The 17,419-nt window shown below is 36.8% G+C and overlaps 1 protein-coding gene across 10 annotated transcripts in view; it reads left to right on the top strand.

Moving 5' to 3' along the window:
* dnah6 (dynein, axonemal, heavy chain 6) overlaps positions 1–17,419 on the top strand; it is a 362,044-nt gene that overhangs the window by 91,251 nt on the left and 253,374 nt on the right. For all 10 annotated transcript variants that reach the window (XM_069923917.1, XM_069923897.1, XM_069923911.1 and 7 more), the window contains 5 exons: positions 4,942–5,055; positions 5,306–5,449; positions 6,579–6,791; positions 12,314–12,406; positions 15,385–15,504. In XM_069923917.1, coding sequence (XP_069780018.1) covers positions 4,942–5,055; positions 5,306–5,449; positions 6,579–6,791; positions 12,314–12,406; positions 15,385–15,504 — 684 coding nt within the window. The remainder of the gene's footprint in view (positions 1–4,941; positions 5,056–5,305; positions 5,450–6,578; positions 6,792–12,313; positions 12,407–15,384; positions 15,505–17,419) is intronic.

Raw genomic sequence — 17,419 nt, 5'->3', positions numbered from 1 at the left:
CGGCAGCAATCCAGAGATTACTACCTTGGAGGTCCTGTTTTTTTAACTTCCTACCTAATTCCACATAATCCTGTTTCAGGACCTCATCCCCACTTCTAACTAAGTCATTGGTCCCCACATGGACCACGACTTCTGGCTGTTCTCCTTCCCCTTGCAGAATGCTATGAACTCGATCAGAGATATCCCTGACCCTGGCACCAGGGAGGCAACAGACCAACCTGGATCCCCGATCTCATCCCACAAACCTTCTATCTGTTCCTCTGACTAATGAGTCCCCAACTACAAGTATCCTGTTCTTATCCCTCCTTCCCTTCTGAACCTCAGGGGCAGCCCCTGTGCCAGAGACCTGACCCCCATGACTCATCCCCGATAGGCTATTCCCACCAGCAATATCCAATGCAGAATACATGTTGCTGAGTGGCACTTCCACAGGGGTACTCTGCACAGGCCCTCTCCCTCCTTTCCTCACAGTCACCCAATTCTCTGACTCCTGCCTTCTCAGGGTGACTGTCTCCCTGTAACTCTTCTCTATCACTGCCTCTGCTTCCCTTATGATCCTCAGTTCATCCAACTGCAGCTCAAACTCCTTAACATGGTCACTCATTATATGCAATTGGATGCACCTTTTGCAGGTGTAGTCGTCAGAAACAGCTGTGCTGTCTCTGATTTCCCACATCCCACAACTGAAGTACTTAACTACCCCAACTGACTCCATTTCCTCCTTTCTTACTATAAATATGTTGTTTCAAAGACACCTTTCCACACAAGGAGCCCCGGTAAGTCCAGCTATTTATTCTACTCACCCGTCTGATGCTGTCTCCTGGCTCCTCCTCCTCTCACCCGACACCAGGCGCTGACTCACTGCCTCCTCTGACCCTGAGTCTGACCTTTCTAAGCCCAAGCTCCGGTAAGTCCAGCTATTTATTCTACTCACCCCTCTGATGCTGTCTCCTGGCTCCTCCTCCACCAGGCACTGACTCACTGACACACTGCCTCCTTCGACCCCAAGTCTGACCTTTCTTCAACACTTCCTGCTCTGCCACCTATCATGGTGTCATCTGCATATCTGGCCACAAAACCATTCAATCCACAATCCAAATCATTAATACAAATTGTAAACTCTAGCGGCCCCAAGACCGACCCCTGCAGAACACCATTTGTTACAGGCAGCTAACCCTAACAAAATCTCTTTATTTCAACCCTTTGTTTCCTGCCTATCAGACAACTTTCTATCCAATCTAATATCGTCCCTGTAATTCCATGGGCTCATCTTATTAATCAGCCTCACATGTGGCACCTTATTGAAAGCCTTCTGAAAATCCAAAAATACAACATCCACATAATTACCTAAAAACACACACAGATGCTGGAGAAATCCAGCAGGTCAAACAGTGCCTTTAGGTAGCAAAGTTAAAAATACATCACCAATGTTTTGAGCTTGAGCCCTTCATTAAGGTGTGGGGGAACATGAGATTTCTTCAAAAAAAACCATGCTGACTTGGACCTATCCTGTCATGCATCTTTAAGTATTTCATAATCACATCCTTGAGGATCGACTCTAATACCTTCCTAACCACCGATGTCAGATTAATAGGCCTATAGTTTTCTTTTTTCTGTCTCACACCTTTCTTAAACAGTGGAACCATATTTGGAAACTTCCAATCCTCTGGAATCATGCAAAGGTCTTTTGACTTCTGGAAAATCATCACTAATGGGTCCACAATCTCCAAAGTTACTTCTTTTAGAACCTATGGATGCACATTATCTGGTCTGGAAGATTTATCAATCTTTAATCCATTCAGCTTACCTAGCACTATTTCTCTAGTACTCCTAACTGCATCTAATTCTACTCGCTGAAACCTATTTCTCAGGTATATTGCTAATGTCTTCCACGGTGAAGTCTGATGTGAAATATTGTTTAAGTTCCTCTGCCATCTCTTTATTATCCATTATAATTTCCCAAGCATTTTTTTCAATCAGGCTTATGTAAACACATGTCTCTCTTTTACTCTTTATATATATTTTTTAAAAACTCAGTATTCTTTTATAGATATGTTAAGTGAATGGACATGGGTCTGGCCAATGGAGTACAATGTGGGTAAATACAAAGCCATCAACTTTGGAATTATATTTAGATTATATTTAAATGGTGAATGGTGATGTGCTGAGGGACTTGGGAGTACTTGTGCATGATTCACAAAAGATTGGTTGAAGGCATAATCGTGAAGGCAAATGGAATACTAGCCATTATTGCTACAGGGATTGAATTTAAGAGCAAGGAGCATTGTTGCAACTATACAGGGTACTGGAGAGATTACACCTGGAGTGCTGTGTGTAGCTCTGATCTCCTTACTTGAGAAAAGAAATATTGGCTTTGGAAGTGGTGTAGAGCAATCTTTTTCCTTCCTACAGCAACGTGGGATATAGAGTTGTAAAAGGGTCAGGATCTGAATGTAACTGTCTTCTTTCCTTGGATGCTGTCTGACTTTTGGAGTCCCACCAGCCTTTTATTATTTGCTCAAAATTACAAGATTTCCAATTCTTGTGCTTTTGTCCTTCAACTACGTCTATGTGATCGCAAAAGTATCATATTTTCTTGTGCTGAATAATGCATCATCTGCCTTACTAATCAAACTCCTTGATGTAAATAAATGCAATTTTGCTTTGCATGGTTCACATAATTCTTTTCATATCATATTTGCTTTACCTACTGGACTGATTTAATTTCTATTCAATATTTGACTCCACAAATTCACAACAGCAATTGTGTTTAAACAAGTTTGGCAGGGATAAGATGCATAGAGAATATGCAAGGATATTAGTGCAATTTTCATTCCAGTACAACTGTCACTTTTCTCAAAGGTTTTTTTCAGCTATTATTCATTGACTAAAGCTAGGTATTTAACACCATTCTGGCAAAATTATGTATCAATCCCATGGATCTGGGACTATGTTAACCCTCTGTAACTGGACCCTTGATTTTCTCATTGGCAGACACTAAACCATGTGGATTGGCAACATCACCTCCTCCTTATTGACTATCAATTTCAGAGCACTTCAATTCTACATGCTTATTCCTCTGCTCTATTCCCTCTACGCCAGTGGTTCTCAACCTTTTTCGGTCTAAGGCCCACCTGGCTTCTGGCCTAACATGCCATGGCCCAATAGTGGCAATGACTGAGCAATATTTTCAAGTCAAAGGTAGCTCTGTAAGAAACACATCTTTATCTAATTTAAAATATTTATTTAACATTTTTAAGGACCCACATACTATGGCCCACTGGTTGAGAACCACTGCTCCACACTCAAAATTAGGGAGCCATGTTTGGCCTCCATGCATATAATAAATTAGTTGATTACACAACTGTTGTTAACTGAATGATAGAAAATAACGAGTCAGTATCTTAGATGGAGATTGTGAATTGTGGACCCAGAATAACAACCTTGCTCTCAACACCAACAAGACTAAGGAGCTTATTGTGGTTTTTTGGAAAAGGTGTCTGAAGGACAGCCACCTGACTTCATTAATGGTTTGGCAATGGAGAGAGTTAGTACCTCTAGCGGTCTCCCATATGGATGCATCATGGCTCATTCAACTAGCTCACTACAATGTCCTCAGCATTAAAAATTATCCAAGTGTGGTTGGTGGCACACATCTCTTGTAGCAAACCGGCCCCGCTTGTATTGCCGCGCTGGCGGGGCAGCTGCAGAAAGATGACGCTGTTGGGGCTTGCTGATTACCTCGTGGCTTAGGCCACAGCTTGCGCCCCGGGCAATGTGATGACATCACCACCATGCGAACTCCCATTGGCCTTAAAGGGGCGAGCATGAAATTCAAATAAACAGTTCAACTGAAACCTCCACTGTGTCTTGTGTGTTTCTGTGTGTAGCAGCTGCTAAATATGGTTGATTTATTTGTATCTTCAGCTGTGCAGAGTTGTCGGTCAGGAGCAGCAGCTGGACATATTTACAGGGCACAGGGTTGCCAGAGACAAAGGAAGTATCCCTGATTTTGCATATAGCACAGAGCACTTTAAGGGGACTAATAAAAATGAGTTTTAAAATCTGTGTGTTGAATTACATGACAAATATTACTTAGCAGATTGCTTAAAACAATGCCTTGAAGTAGTCTGGTGGTTTATGTATTGTTTCATTTTTTTCTATTACAGTAGTTACAAAGATTTTCTGAGATATGGAATGTGAAAAAAGATGCACTATAACTTTATATTTGGCTCACTTTCAGGCACACAATTTTGGCATGGTTTTTGTGTGAGTCATGGTGTAATACAGCATAGAACAGGCCATTTTCTCACCAATTTCGTGCCATTGAGTTCTCTATTTTTTTTGGGCTGCTGCCCCCTTGGCTCTCAGGCCACATCCCTAGTGCCCCCTCCCACCCCCGCCCCCCACCACTCACACACGTACAACAAACACACACCTCTTAGTATTAAGTCTACTGCAAATGTAAAACAACAACTAATCTAACACTATAAACAAGCGTATGTATTTCACAAATAAAACTTATAGTAAACCAATTTATTTAGCAATATGAAAGGGTAAATTTACATCTCACCTATAGCTAAATTGTCTTCACCATCTCGGGTGGTTGCCATCCCCGCCAATCACCGTCCCGGGCGGTCGGTCGCCATCCTAAGTGGTCCCATCCCGGGGCAGTCACCATCCTGACCAGTGACCCCCACTTCCTCTTCACCTGACGAATAGTGCGCAATGAGTGTTTCAGGCTGAGTTTGTTGGAAATGTTTGGACTGCCCCCTTTTTCCTCACCACCCCCTTGCATCTTTTCACTGCCCCTAGGGGGATTAGGGTTAGGGAATGACTGGTCTAGACTATTCAATTGGTCATCTTAACTTCTGTTAACTGCTGCTAGCAACACAGCTTTCATTAATTAGAGTGCTTTAACTTTGCTTTTTTCATATATAGGTAGAAATAACCAAATTTGATTTTCTGGAGGAAGTTCATGCTGATATGAAACTAAAACATCTTCTTTGGAACTCTCTAAATGACTGGGATCGCCATACAGATGAATGGCTGCAGGTATTTTTGCTTAGTTGAGGTAGCTGTTTAATATGAAACTAATAAAATATAAATTGCTGAATATTTAAACAAGGGAAACGATAATTTTTAAAAATATTTTTGCCAAATGAATTAATGATTATTAGTGTTCTTGCTTAATGAAAAAAAAACATTTGTGGGGAAAATTCATATTTTTTGTTCCCTCAGATTGGTTGTCCCAACAAATAAAACAATGCTTAAGTTTCTAATTTCTGTCCTTTCTTTACCACAGCGTAGATTTGAAACCATAGATGCAGAAGAATTAAATGGTGAAGTAACCAAATATAGCAAAATTGTGAATCAACTGGAAAAAGGTCTTCAACCAAATACAGTACTGGCAAAGTTGAAACATAATGTCAACCAGATGAGACAGAAGGTACTGGGGTTGAGCATCTAATTTTGTTATTAGACATAGGTAGAATTTTGACTAAATTGAAAACAAGATGTTTGCTTCTTTGCTTCAAAACTTTCCAATTGGAACTGTGTATTTAGAGTCAAGTATGAAAGGAGGAGGTACTATAAAAAGCTTTACTTCATATTAAAAAAAATGAGAGAGATGAAAGATCAAAAGATTTATGAGAATGACATCAGAACTGATAAATTGTAACCATCACAATAGAAAAGGCTGTGAAGTCTTTTAAAGCACCTGGAACACATCAAGCAAATCTTTCCACTTTTGCAAACCCAGTGGGCCATGAATTTAAGATAATTACCAACACTTCCATTAACACATTTGAGAAAAATAACAAGATGTTAGAAGTTGGAAGTTATGAAGTTCTAAGACCATCATACCTGTCTGGTCCCCACACTTGGAAATCTCACATCTATATTTATCATGCATAGATCTATTAGTTATAAATTACTGACTGGCCTCTGATAGTGAAGCTGGAGCCAGAATAGTGTTGGCCGTTAATCCTTTAATTGTTTTTTAAGTGAGTCTGACATTCAGAGACAATTTAAATGTATTTAAAATTGAGATAAATATATATGGCATCTATTAAACATGCAAAATGTGTGTAATTTAAAAAAAAACCCAAAATGCACAATGTAACTTACCTTTTTGTTCTATGTCTCTGCTGTATAATTCCTATCAAAATCAATACAATTCAGATGAAAACATAACGATACATATGGAATCCATGGAGTTGAGAACAGCCACAGTTTTGCTGGAATTACTCATTACCTTGAGATTGGAAGCACATCTTAGATTATGCACGCATTAATCCTTCTTCCTTGGGCCTTGATAACCCTGGCAAGACATTAATACAATCTAACCCTAGCTCTAAAATTGATTACATTTATACATTTAAAGAATTTGATAAATATGCGAATGAGGAAAGAATGAATTGTACTGATGTGGTTATATTAAATGGATGTGGCAAGGCTTAACTGAGGGGTACACTCATTGGTATTGATAGGCTAATTTGGTTTGACCTCTGTATTTTTACTCTAAGGAATTCTGTGTTTAAAAAAAAACCTATCATTATTTTACTCTCCCTTTGCAGCTTCCTGTAATCACTGATCTAAGGAATCCCTTCCTGAAGCACAGACATTGGGAATTAATGGAACACATCATTGGTGCAAAATTGATTGATGTTCTTGAGCCGATAACATTGGCAAAACTGATAGAACTTGATGCTTTTGAACATGCTGAGGAAATACAGAATGTGTCAGGCCAGGCCTCAGGAGAAGCTGCTTTGGAGACAATTCTGAAAAAGGTAAGAAATTTGTCAATTGAATTAGAATATGAGAAAATGGAAGTTGGAATCAACCATAAGGCTTCTCAAACCTACCCTGCTATTCAATATGAGATACTCCACAGCTTACAGATGAAGGTTGCTGGACTAATTCTGCATATGATGTGTGATGTAGCTTTGCTGTCTTTGTCCTGAATAATCACAGTTCCCCAGTGCTGCTACTAAATACTGGCCTTAATTTGTAAAATGATTGCTGATTATTTTTAGCAGCATAATTAAAAAAAATAATAATTTAGAGGTACAACATGGTATCAGGCTCTTCCAGCCAATAATTCTACGCTGCCCAAATACATCCATGTGATCAATTAACCCACTAACCTTATACCTCTTTGGAATGTTGGAGGAAACAGGAGCATTGTAGACCCAGGGGAGTATGTATAAAGTCCGGACAAAGTTTACCGGATTTGAACCTTGGTTGCTGACTCTCGTAGCATTGTGCTAACCGCTATACTAAATATGCTGCCCTTTTAGTTACCGTTTCAAATAAATGGGCTATTGGTTTTATGAAAATATGATGATATATTTCCTTAGTTTGATTATATTTTTCAATTTTTAAAATTGTTCTTTGAGTTTGTTAGTGCTGAGATAGGAATATAAGTATTTCTGGCCTGGTTGATGGTGAAATAGTGAAAGAATAATCCATGTTTGCCGATGACAAAGAACTGGAATATAAATTGTGAAAAAGAAGGATAATGTGTAGAGAATGGTAGATAAAAACATAACCATACAGGCAAAATGGATATTTGCAACTGGCTTTGCAAAGTTTCTCTTCTCACAAAAGATCTTCCATTGGAAAATCAGCCTGGCCAAGTGATCAGAACTTCAGTGGAGGAACATTTTGAGAATAGTGATCATTCTTCTTAAAGTGAGGACAAGATTAAGATGGGGTTTTTGTGGAAAAGTGGAGGGAGTGGAGAGATATTTATCAGGTTCAAACATTTCAATGATTTGGACATCCTGTTCAGCACAGACAAGTGGGCTGAAGGGCTTGTTCCATGTTCAAAGGCTGATTCACCCTCTGGAAAAGGTTATGTGATTTAAAAAAAAAATCTGTAGGAAGCTATTTATGTTATGGAAACTAAATGTAGGCTGGAACTGCTTCAGCTTTGAACTTACCCAGCATTCTTATCATGAGATTTTAAACATCTTGAAGAGATTTCCCTATAAATTACACTACAGGGGTACCAAAGAGAATATGGGGAAATTGTTGTCTTTTATTTATCTTGAATTTTGACCCTCTGATAGCACTCCAGTGAGCCTGCCTTTAAGGACACTGCATTCATCCTGAAGTTTAATGCTCAAACCTGAACAATCCAAGAAACTGTGTCAATACCTTTTCTATTGGACCACTTGCTGTCCTCTATCTTAATGCTGAGCTCAGTAACAATATGAGTTAGCTGAGCCGTTATATTTCAGTTTTCCCTTAATGCAACATACAGGCCACTTTGTGCTGCCCCCTGTCCACTGTCTGGACTTGATATCTGTGGTCCCCTTGCCATGCTTGCTCAGATTGGATGCAGAGATGCAGTCTCATGATAAAGCATTGCAAGTCTGCTGTGACACACTTGCCTCAGGCATAGTATTGATTAAACCTTGGCTCCAGGACACTTCTGCACTTCTCTGAGAAGCTGATGAGATATGTTGTCTCCTGTCAAAATCTGTGAGCTTTTCTTCATAATTTTTAAATGTCTCTGATGTTTAGAGATCTTAAAAATATAAACATTAATGGAAATAATTAAAAAAATACTGATTAAAATTTATTTAAAAAATTTACATATCTTTCTCATAATCCAATGCTAATATCATTGGTTGATTAACTTGCTGTCATTAATTATTGTAATTAATTTAATAATATTATCAACTGAATATCTATTTAAAAAAAATCTTGTTTGATCTCCATGTACTAATTTCGGTAAAATAATTTGCCAATCTATTAGCCAAAACTTTTGCTACAATCTTATAATCCATATGAAGTAAAAATATAGGCATATAAGAACCAACTTTCTTTCTTTCTTTGGTATTACTGTTATCAATGCTTTCGAGAATGATCCAGGAAATAATCCAGTATCCGTGGCCTGCCTCAAAACCTCCATATATACTGGAAGCAACAAATCATGAAATTCCTTATGAAATTCCATCATAAATCCATCTTCACTTTTGATTGTGTAGAGTGGAAATTTTTATTTAAAGTGTTAGAAAGATTTAAGTTTGGGCCATTTTTTATAGGTTATGTAAGGACCCTTCTGCACACGTGGTTACAAATGGTCAGATTTCTCAAGCATTTAATTTGTGTAGATCAACTGGATAGGGTTGTCCATTGTCACTAGCCTTGTTTGCATAAGTAATAGAACCTTTAGCTCAAGCGATTAGACAGAATATGACAATTCAAGGTATTACAATTGGACAACATGAGTATAAAATCAACTTATTTGCAAATGATGTATTGATATATTTATCGAAACTGAAGAGTTCATCATGACCCTTACAAGAATTATTGGAATATTATGGGTCGATGTCAGGATATAAAGTAAATTGGGATAAAAGTGAGATATTATCAATATCTGAAGATTATTTCAATTGTAGGCAAATTACTAATTTTAAATGGTCTGTGCTGAGGGGTATTTATTGATAAGGAATTTAAGAATTTGTATAGTTTAAATTATTTACCTTTGTTAAATAGGATTAAATTTGATTTGAATCGATGGAAAGATTTACCATTGATGTTAACTGGTCGAGTAAACTGTGTTTAAAATGAATATCTATCCACGTATTCAGTATTTGTTTCAATCTATTCCATATTTGGTACCAGGGAAATTTTTCAAAGAATTGAATAAGGTGGTACATTTCTTTTTATGGAAAGGTAAATTATCAAGAGTATCGATGCAAAAGTTGACATGGTCATATGACTTGGGAGGTCTTCAATGACCACATTTTCAAAATTATTATCAGGCAGCACAATTGAAATTTATTAGTAGATTGTTTGATATTAACCAACCACCAATGTGGGCATATGTGGAGATAGATCAGATACATGAAAAGTCATTACATAATTTTATATATAAGTGGAATTTATCATTTTTGCAAACATATAAAGTACCAGTCTTAATTCATTTATTTAAATTATGGAACAAGTGGAATCAGTCTATAGATTCAAAAGAAATATGTTCAATTAAAACTCCGCTATATCAAAATCAATTGATTCCTTTTTCAATGCATAATCCTTATTTGAAGGAATTGGACTTAAAAGGTTTGGTATTAATTGAAGATTGTTTTGAGGCAGGTTTATTTATTTCAATTCATGGACTTAGGGAGAAGTTTGGAATATCACAACATGTTGTATGCTTATTATGAAATAAGAGATTTTTTAATTAATAAGTTTGGTCGAGATTTGATATTACCAAGGCAATCGAAGTTTGAAATGCTGCTTTTGGATAAGGGAAAGAAAGAGTTTGTTTCAGAGATGTATCTTTTATTGCAATCAAAAATGAAGAAATCTGGAGTGTTAAGAGTAAGAGATAAATGGGAACAGGAGTTAGCTATGGTTATTCCTGATGAAATATGGTCTGATTTATGTCTACATCATGTTACAAAATTAGTTGACGTACATTATAGTTTAGTTAATTATAACTTTTTACATCAGTTATATTTAACTCTGGAAAAGTTAAAGAGGTATGGTTTTATGGATTCTGATTTGTGTTTTAGATGTGGAGATCAGGTAGATACTTTTATACATGCTGTGTGGGAATGGTCAAAAGTTAAACCATTTTGGGAAAAGGTTATTAAATTTTTGTGAGATATATTTCAAGTAGATTTGTTTATGGATCCATGGCTATGCTTATTAATCCATTAACAACAAGTTTAGATGAATTTCAGTTTACATTTATTCGTTTAAGTTTGGCAGTAGCTAGAAAATGTACGGCGGTAACTTGGAAAAATTGTGTAGACAAGTATACAGGGGTGGAATAATGAAATTCAATCATGTTTGTATTTAGAGAAAATTACATATAACTTGAGGAATAATTATTCTTTTTTTGAAAATATGTGGACTTCATATTTGAAATATATGAAGTTAAATGTTAAGTAATTATTATTTTTATTTACATTGTAATTCAACCCATGTGACATATTCGTATTTTGTAATAACCTTCTTTCTGTATGTTAAGCTCCAGGGGGGAGGGAGGGATAGTAAGGGGTAGGGGGGGATAGGGGGTAAGAGTGTGGGAGATGAGGGGAATAAGGGTTTTTTTTGTTACATGTATGTTTTGTTATATTATATTCTTTTCTATTCCTTGTAAAATTTAAAATAAATTTTTCAAAAAAATACATTTGCATATCATTAAAATAAAATAATTTTAATGTAATGTCATAGACATGTTCATGTTATCCTTCCATGCATATTTGGTTGTATGAGAGTAGTGGATCCTCCAGCCATAACCAGCAGGAGCTATCTAAATTAATTTATTGACCATCTTGAATATTCTGGTGCACTGATTAAGGTTTGGTAAAAGAATAGTAATGATTGTGGATTGAACTTTTTCTGAAGGGAAAATATGCCTTTCTTTCCTTCTTTACCAACGTTGGTCTTGAAAGCACATATTCCACAGATTCAGATGCATTTGTGGCTGTGTTATGGGGTGTCGTGATTGAAGTCTTGAAGTAATGAGAGTATGTATTATGATGGGAGGTTTATTCTGGTGAAGAGAGAAGACAGTTACAAGAATGTGGACCTGTAAGAATGGTGTATTATGAACATCACAGAAAATAATTTTGTATCTACACATAAGGTATATTAGGTCACGTCAGGAACCAATAACTCAAACAAACCTTCAGCCCAAGACTATGCTTCCATGTACATGAATGTTGCACTAATCATATTTTGTTCTTTGCACATCTTCAAGACATATTGGAAGACTAATTAGCTACTGCAAATTGTTCTTGGTGTAGCTTATTGGCAAAAGAAATTAAAGGGGAGTTGATAAGCATGTGTGAGAGAGCATAAATTGCACAATTACAGGGAAATAAAGAGAAGGGATAAAGAGCTGAATTGTTCCCAAGAGCCAATTCAAATCTAATGGGCTAAATCGTCTCCTGTGTTATAAAAAAAATTCTTCAGAAATTTATAAGATAATTGAGGTAGACTAAACCAAGTTAGATTTAATCTGTGGCCTGGACCTTGTCTATCTCAAGTTACAAGTGGCCAGTTTGGCACAATAAGCTTATCTCTTTACAGATATATTTTCAAATTTCAGGTCTGTTTTAGTGAATAATAATGTCAGAAAATTCATACTGGAGCAACTGATCATCAAAGTTGGAACTATGAATGTTTCCATCCACTAATCTAATGCAATGTAGATGTTGCAATCTAATGCAGTAAATGGATAAACAAATGGCATTTCATTTTATATAGTATGATAGTTGCAATGTCAATTCACTCTTTTAAAGTGGGCACACATGATAGTGTTGTACAAATGCTCTATTTTTAGGTAGAAGATGCCTGGAAAATTACTGAGTTTATTGTTCTTCCTCATCGTGATGCCAAGGATATTTTCATTCTTGGAGGGACTGATGAAATTCAGGTAAGACTGATCATTCGGTGAATTTCATCATAAATATTCCCTTTGTTTTCAGCTGCCAAAAAAAATGCTCCTGTAACCTATGTCACCTCTCACCCACAGCATCTCTTCTGGAATTACCTAGATGGGCTATGTCCCAAGGGGAAGCAGAGGAGCCTCCTCCTTTCTGCTGACTGTATGAGAATATGCACAGACAGGATGTTGCCTGGGATGACATGGACAAGTGTTATTATGCACACACATTTAAGGGAGGGATCAAGTGTACAGATCTATGGCTGTGAAACTCCAGGAAATGGGAGTTTACATCTAAACTTTGATTGCCAGTATATTGTGAATTTGTCATGAGGGTAATTGTCATAATAAATCAACTTTATGTTGTTTGTGACATATTATACAAAAAATGCAGTGAACAGGTATATGGATCCTTGATTTTCAAGGGGTATTTGGATCTGGTTCAGAAGAAGAGGTGTACAGCAGTTATTTGCAACTCGGAGCAAATGAGGTAACTGAGAAGTATTAAAAAAAATGCGAGAAAAACTCAAGAAAGAAATCAGGAAGGCTAAAAGAATACACGAGGTCGCTTTGGCAGACAATGTGGAGGAAAATCCTAAGGATTTCTACACATATATTAAGAGCAAAAGGATAGTAAGGGATAGAATTGGTCCCTTCGAAGATCAGAGTGGTCATCTATGTATGGAGTCTGAAGAGATGGGAAAGATCTAAAAAGGGTTTTTGTATCATTATTTACTCAGGAAATTGGCACAGAGACTAAGGAAGTTAAAAAAAAAACAAGCAATGTGAGGTCATGAAACCTACACAGATTAAACAGGAGAAAATACTTGCTATTTTAAAGCAAATAAGGGTGGATAAATCCCCAGGGCCTCTTGATATTCCCTTGGACCTTGAGGGAGACTAGTATAGAAGTTGCAAGGGCTCTGGCAGAAATAGTTAAAATTTCCTTGGCCACATGAGTGGTACCAGAGGATTAGAGGGTAGCTCATGTTGCCCTCCAAAAGAAACCCTGGAAATTATAGACTTGTGAGCCTGATGTCAGTCGTAGGTAAGTTATTAGAATGTGCTCTTAGGGATTGGGTATACAAGTATTGGATTAGCCAGGGACTGATTAGGGATAGCCAGCATGGCTTTGTGGATGGTAGGTCATGTATAACCAATCTTATAGAGTTTTTTGAGGAGGTTACTAGGAAAGTTTATGAAGGAAAGTCTGTGAATGTTATTTACATGGTCTTTAGTAAGGCCTTTGACAAGATCCCACATGGGAGGTTAGTCAGAAAGGTTCAGATGCTAGGTATTCATGGGGAAGTAGTCAACTGTATTCGACGTTGGCCACATGGGAGAAACCAGCGTGTGGTAGTGGATGATTGCATCTCAGACTGGAGGCCTGTGACTAGTGATGTGCCTCAGGGAATGGTACTGGGACCATTGTTGTTTGTCATTTATATCAATGATCTGGATTATAATGTGGCAAAATGGATCACCTAATTTGCAGATGACACTAAGATTGGAGGTGTTTTGGACAGTGAGGAAGGCTTTCAATGTTTTCAGAAGGATCTGGACCAGCTGGAAAAATTGGCTGAAAAATTTCAGATGGAATTTAATGCAGACAAGTGTGAGGAGTTGCATTTTGGAAGGACAAACCAACATAGATATACACAGTAAATGGTAGGACACTGAGGTGTGTGGTAGAATAGAGGGATCTGGGAATACAGATACAAAATTCCCTGAAAGTGGCATCATAGGTAGAGAAAATCGTAAAAAGAGCATTTGGCATATTGGCCTTCATAAGTCAAAGTACTGAGTTTAGGAGTTGGGATGCTATGGCAAAGTTGAATAAGACATTGGTGAGGCTAAATTTGGAGTATTGTGTGCAGTTTTGATCACCTAACTACAGGAAAGATATCAATAAGATAGGAAGAGTGCAAAGAAGATTTACTAGGATGTTGCCCGGATTTCAGGAACTGAGTTACAGGGAAAGATTAAACAGGTTACATCTTTATACTTTGGAGCGTAGAAGAATGAGGAGAGATTTGAAAGAGCTATTTAAAATTATGAGAAGACTAGACAGAGTAAATGTTGGTAGGCTTTTTCCACTGAGGGTAGGAGAGATACAAACCAGAGGACATGGGTTAAAGGTGGAAGGGGAAACATTTAGGGGGAACATTAGGGGTATCTTCTTCACACAGAGAGTGGTGGGAGTGTGGAATGAGCTGCCAGCTGAAATGGTGAATGCAGACTCAATTTGAATTTTTAAGAAGAATTTGGACAGGTACATGGATGGGAGGGGAATGGAGTGCAATTCAGTGGGACTGGAGAGAATAATAGTTTGGCATGGACTAGAAGGGCTCATTTCTGTGCTGTACGATATGGTGTCAAGAGCATTTGTACTAGGGTATGTGCTGTCAAGGGGGAATCTCATTGAAACTTTCGAATGTTGAAAGGCATGGACAGAGTAGATGTAGAAAGATTGTTTACCATGGATTGAAGGGCATCTGCTTAAAACCCTATTATGTGATTTACAAACAAATTAATGATTACACAAAATCTCCAACTAAAATGCATATGAGCGAAATATGACAAGGGTAAAATTTTTCATTTCATCTCATTAAAATGATCCTTTTAAAACTCGTATTTTTCTTCTTGTTTATCTTCCTAAGATTTGGCATCTGCATCAGCTACTTATCATTGTTAAGAATATTATCAGCTGTATGATAAAAGAATAAAAAGATTCTAATAAGATACCCTGAAAAAATCTATATGATTTAACCAAAATTTAGAAGTACAAAGTAGCGATAAAGACATGAGAAATTTAACAAACGTAATGTTCAATTCTGTTCAAATTGAAAAATTTAATCAAAAACTGATGGCTGGAAATACATATTTCATGGTTAAAGTTTAATTATTGTGAGCACTCTCAATTCAATTTGATTCTAATTGATTAAATCCTATAAAATATTTATTTACAGGCTTTGGTAGATGACAGCATTATCAATGTATCAACCATAGCCTCATCACGTTATGTTGGACCTATTAAAACCCGTGTTGATGAGTGGCAAAGACTTCTTTCACTCTTCAATGAAACATTGGTGAGTTTTACTTCTTTTATTGGGAAGCAGAGGAGCCTCCTCCTTTCTGCTGACTGTATGAGAATATGCACAGACAGGATGTTGCCTGGGATGACATGGACAAGTGTTATTATGCACACACATTTAAGGGAGGGATCAAGTGTACAGATCTATGGCTGTGAAACTCCAGGAAATGGGAGTTTACATCTAAACTTTGATTGCCAGTATATTGTGAATTTGTCATGAGGGTAATTGTCATAACTTCAAGAAAGATTTTACTATTTTCCAAATAGCTGCTTTGTTATACTTGAATATCATGTATATGATTAAAAATTGGCCAATAGTAATCAGTTTGCAAAGTAGTAAAAAATTCTATACTTTAAAAAAAAATTTAGTGTTGCAAAATGCTTAGTTGCACGTTAAATTGTTGATGAAACCCTTTAAATTACTCATGATGAGACGTAAGTTTATTATTATCCGATTGTACAAATACAACCTAACGAAACAGTGTTCTCTGGTCGCCTGTGCAAAAACATGCGAACTCACATCCAAACTTAAACTCACACAGACAAATGATACATATGCAGTATACACACACACACACACACACACACACACACACACACACACACACATATATATATTTATATATATATTTTTATATATATATATTTTTTATATATATATATATATATTTTATATATATATATATTATAAATATATATATTTATATATATATATATATTTATATATATATATATTTATATATATATATATATATATATATATTTATATATATATATATTTATATATATATATATATATTTATATATATTTATATATATATATATTTATATATATATATTTATATATATATATTTATATATATATATTTTTATATATATATATTTTTATATATTTATATATATATATTTATATATATATATTTTTATATATATATATTTTTATATATATATATTTTTATATATTTATATATATATATATTTAGATATCACATATATTTAAAAAAAATGTTTAATAAATAGAAGAGGGCTTGTATGAGCAGTTTATTTCAGTCGCTCAGGAGTCTCACTGCCTGAGGGATGAAGCTGTCTCTCAGCCTGGTAGTTCTGGTTCTGATACTCCTGTGGTCCTCACCCGGGAAGAGACATATAAGGCAATTGAACAACTGAAAAGTGGCAAAGCAGCAGGTATGGATGGAATCCCCCCCAGAGGTCTGGAAGGCTGGCGGCAAAACTGTGCATGCCAAACTGCATGAGTTTTTCAAGCTCTGCTGGGACCAAGGAAAGCTGCCTCAGGACCTTCGTGATGCCATCATCATTACCCTGTACAAAAACAAAGGCGAGAAATTAGACTGCTCAAACTACAGGGGAATCACGCTGCTCTCCATTGCAAGCAAAATCTTCACTAGGATTCTCCTAAATAGAATAATACCTAGTGTCGCCGAGAATGTTTTCCCAGAATCACAGTGCGGCTTTCGCGCAAACAGAGGAACTACTGACATGGTCTTTGCCCTCAGATAGCTCCAAGAAAAGTGCAGAGAACAAAACAAAGGACTCTACATCACCTTTGTTGACCTCACCAAAGCCTTCGACACTGTGAGCAGGAAAGGGCTTTGGCAAATACTAGAATGCCTCGAATGCCCCCCAAAGTTCCTCAACATGGTTTTCCAACTGCACAAAAACCAACAAGGTTGGGTCAGATACAGCAATGAGCTCTCTGAACCCTTCTCCATTAACAATGGCGTGAAGCAAGGCTGCGTTCTCGCACCAACCCTCTTTTCAATCTTCTTCAGCATGATGCTGAACCAAGCCATGAAAGACCTCAACAATGAAGACGCTGTTTACATCTGGTACCACACGGATGGCAGTCTCTTCAATCTGAGGCGCTTGCAAGCTCACACCAAGACACAAGA

This window comes from Narcine bancroftii, chromosome 1, assembly GCF_036971445.1.
Source record: "Narcine bancroftii isolate sNarBan1 chromosome 1, sNarBan1.hap1, whole genome shotgun sequence".
NCBI classification, from domain to species: Eukaryota; Metazoa; Chordata; class Chondrichthyes; order Torpediniformes; family Narcinidae; genus Narcine; species Narcine bancroftii.
This window is presented reverse-complemented; position numbering and strand designations above follow the sequence as displayed.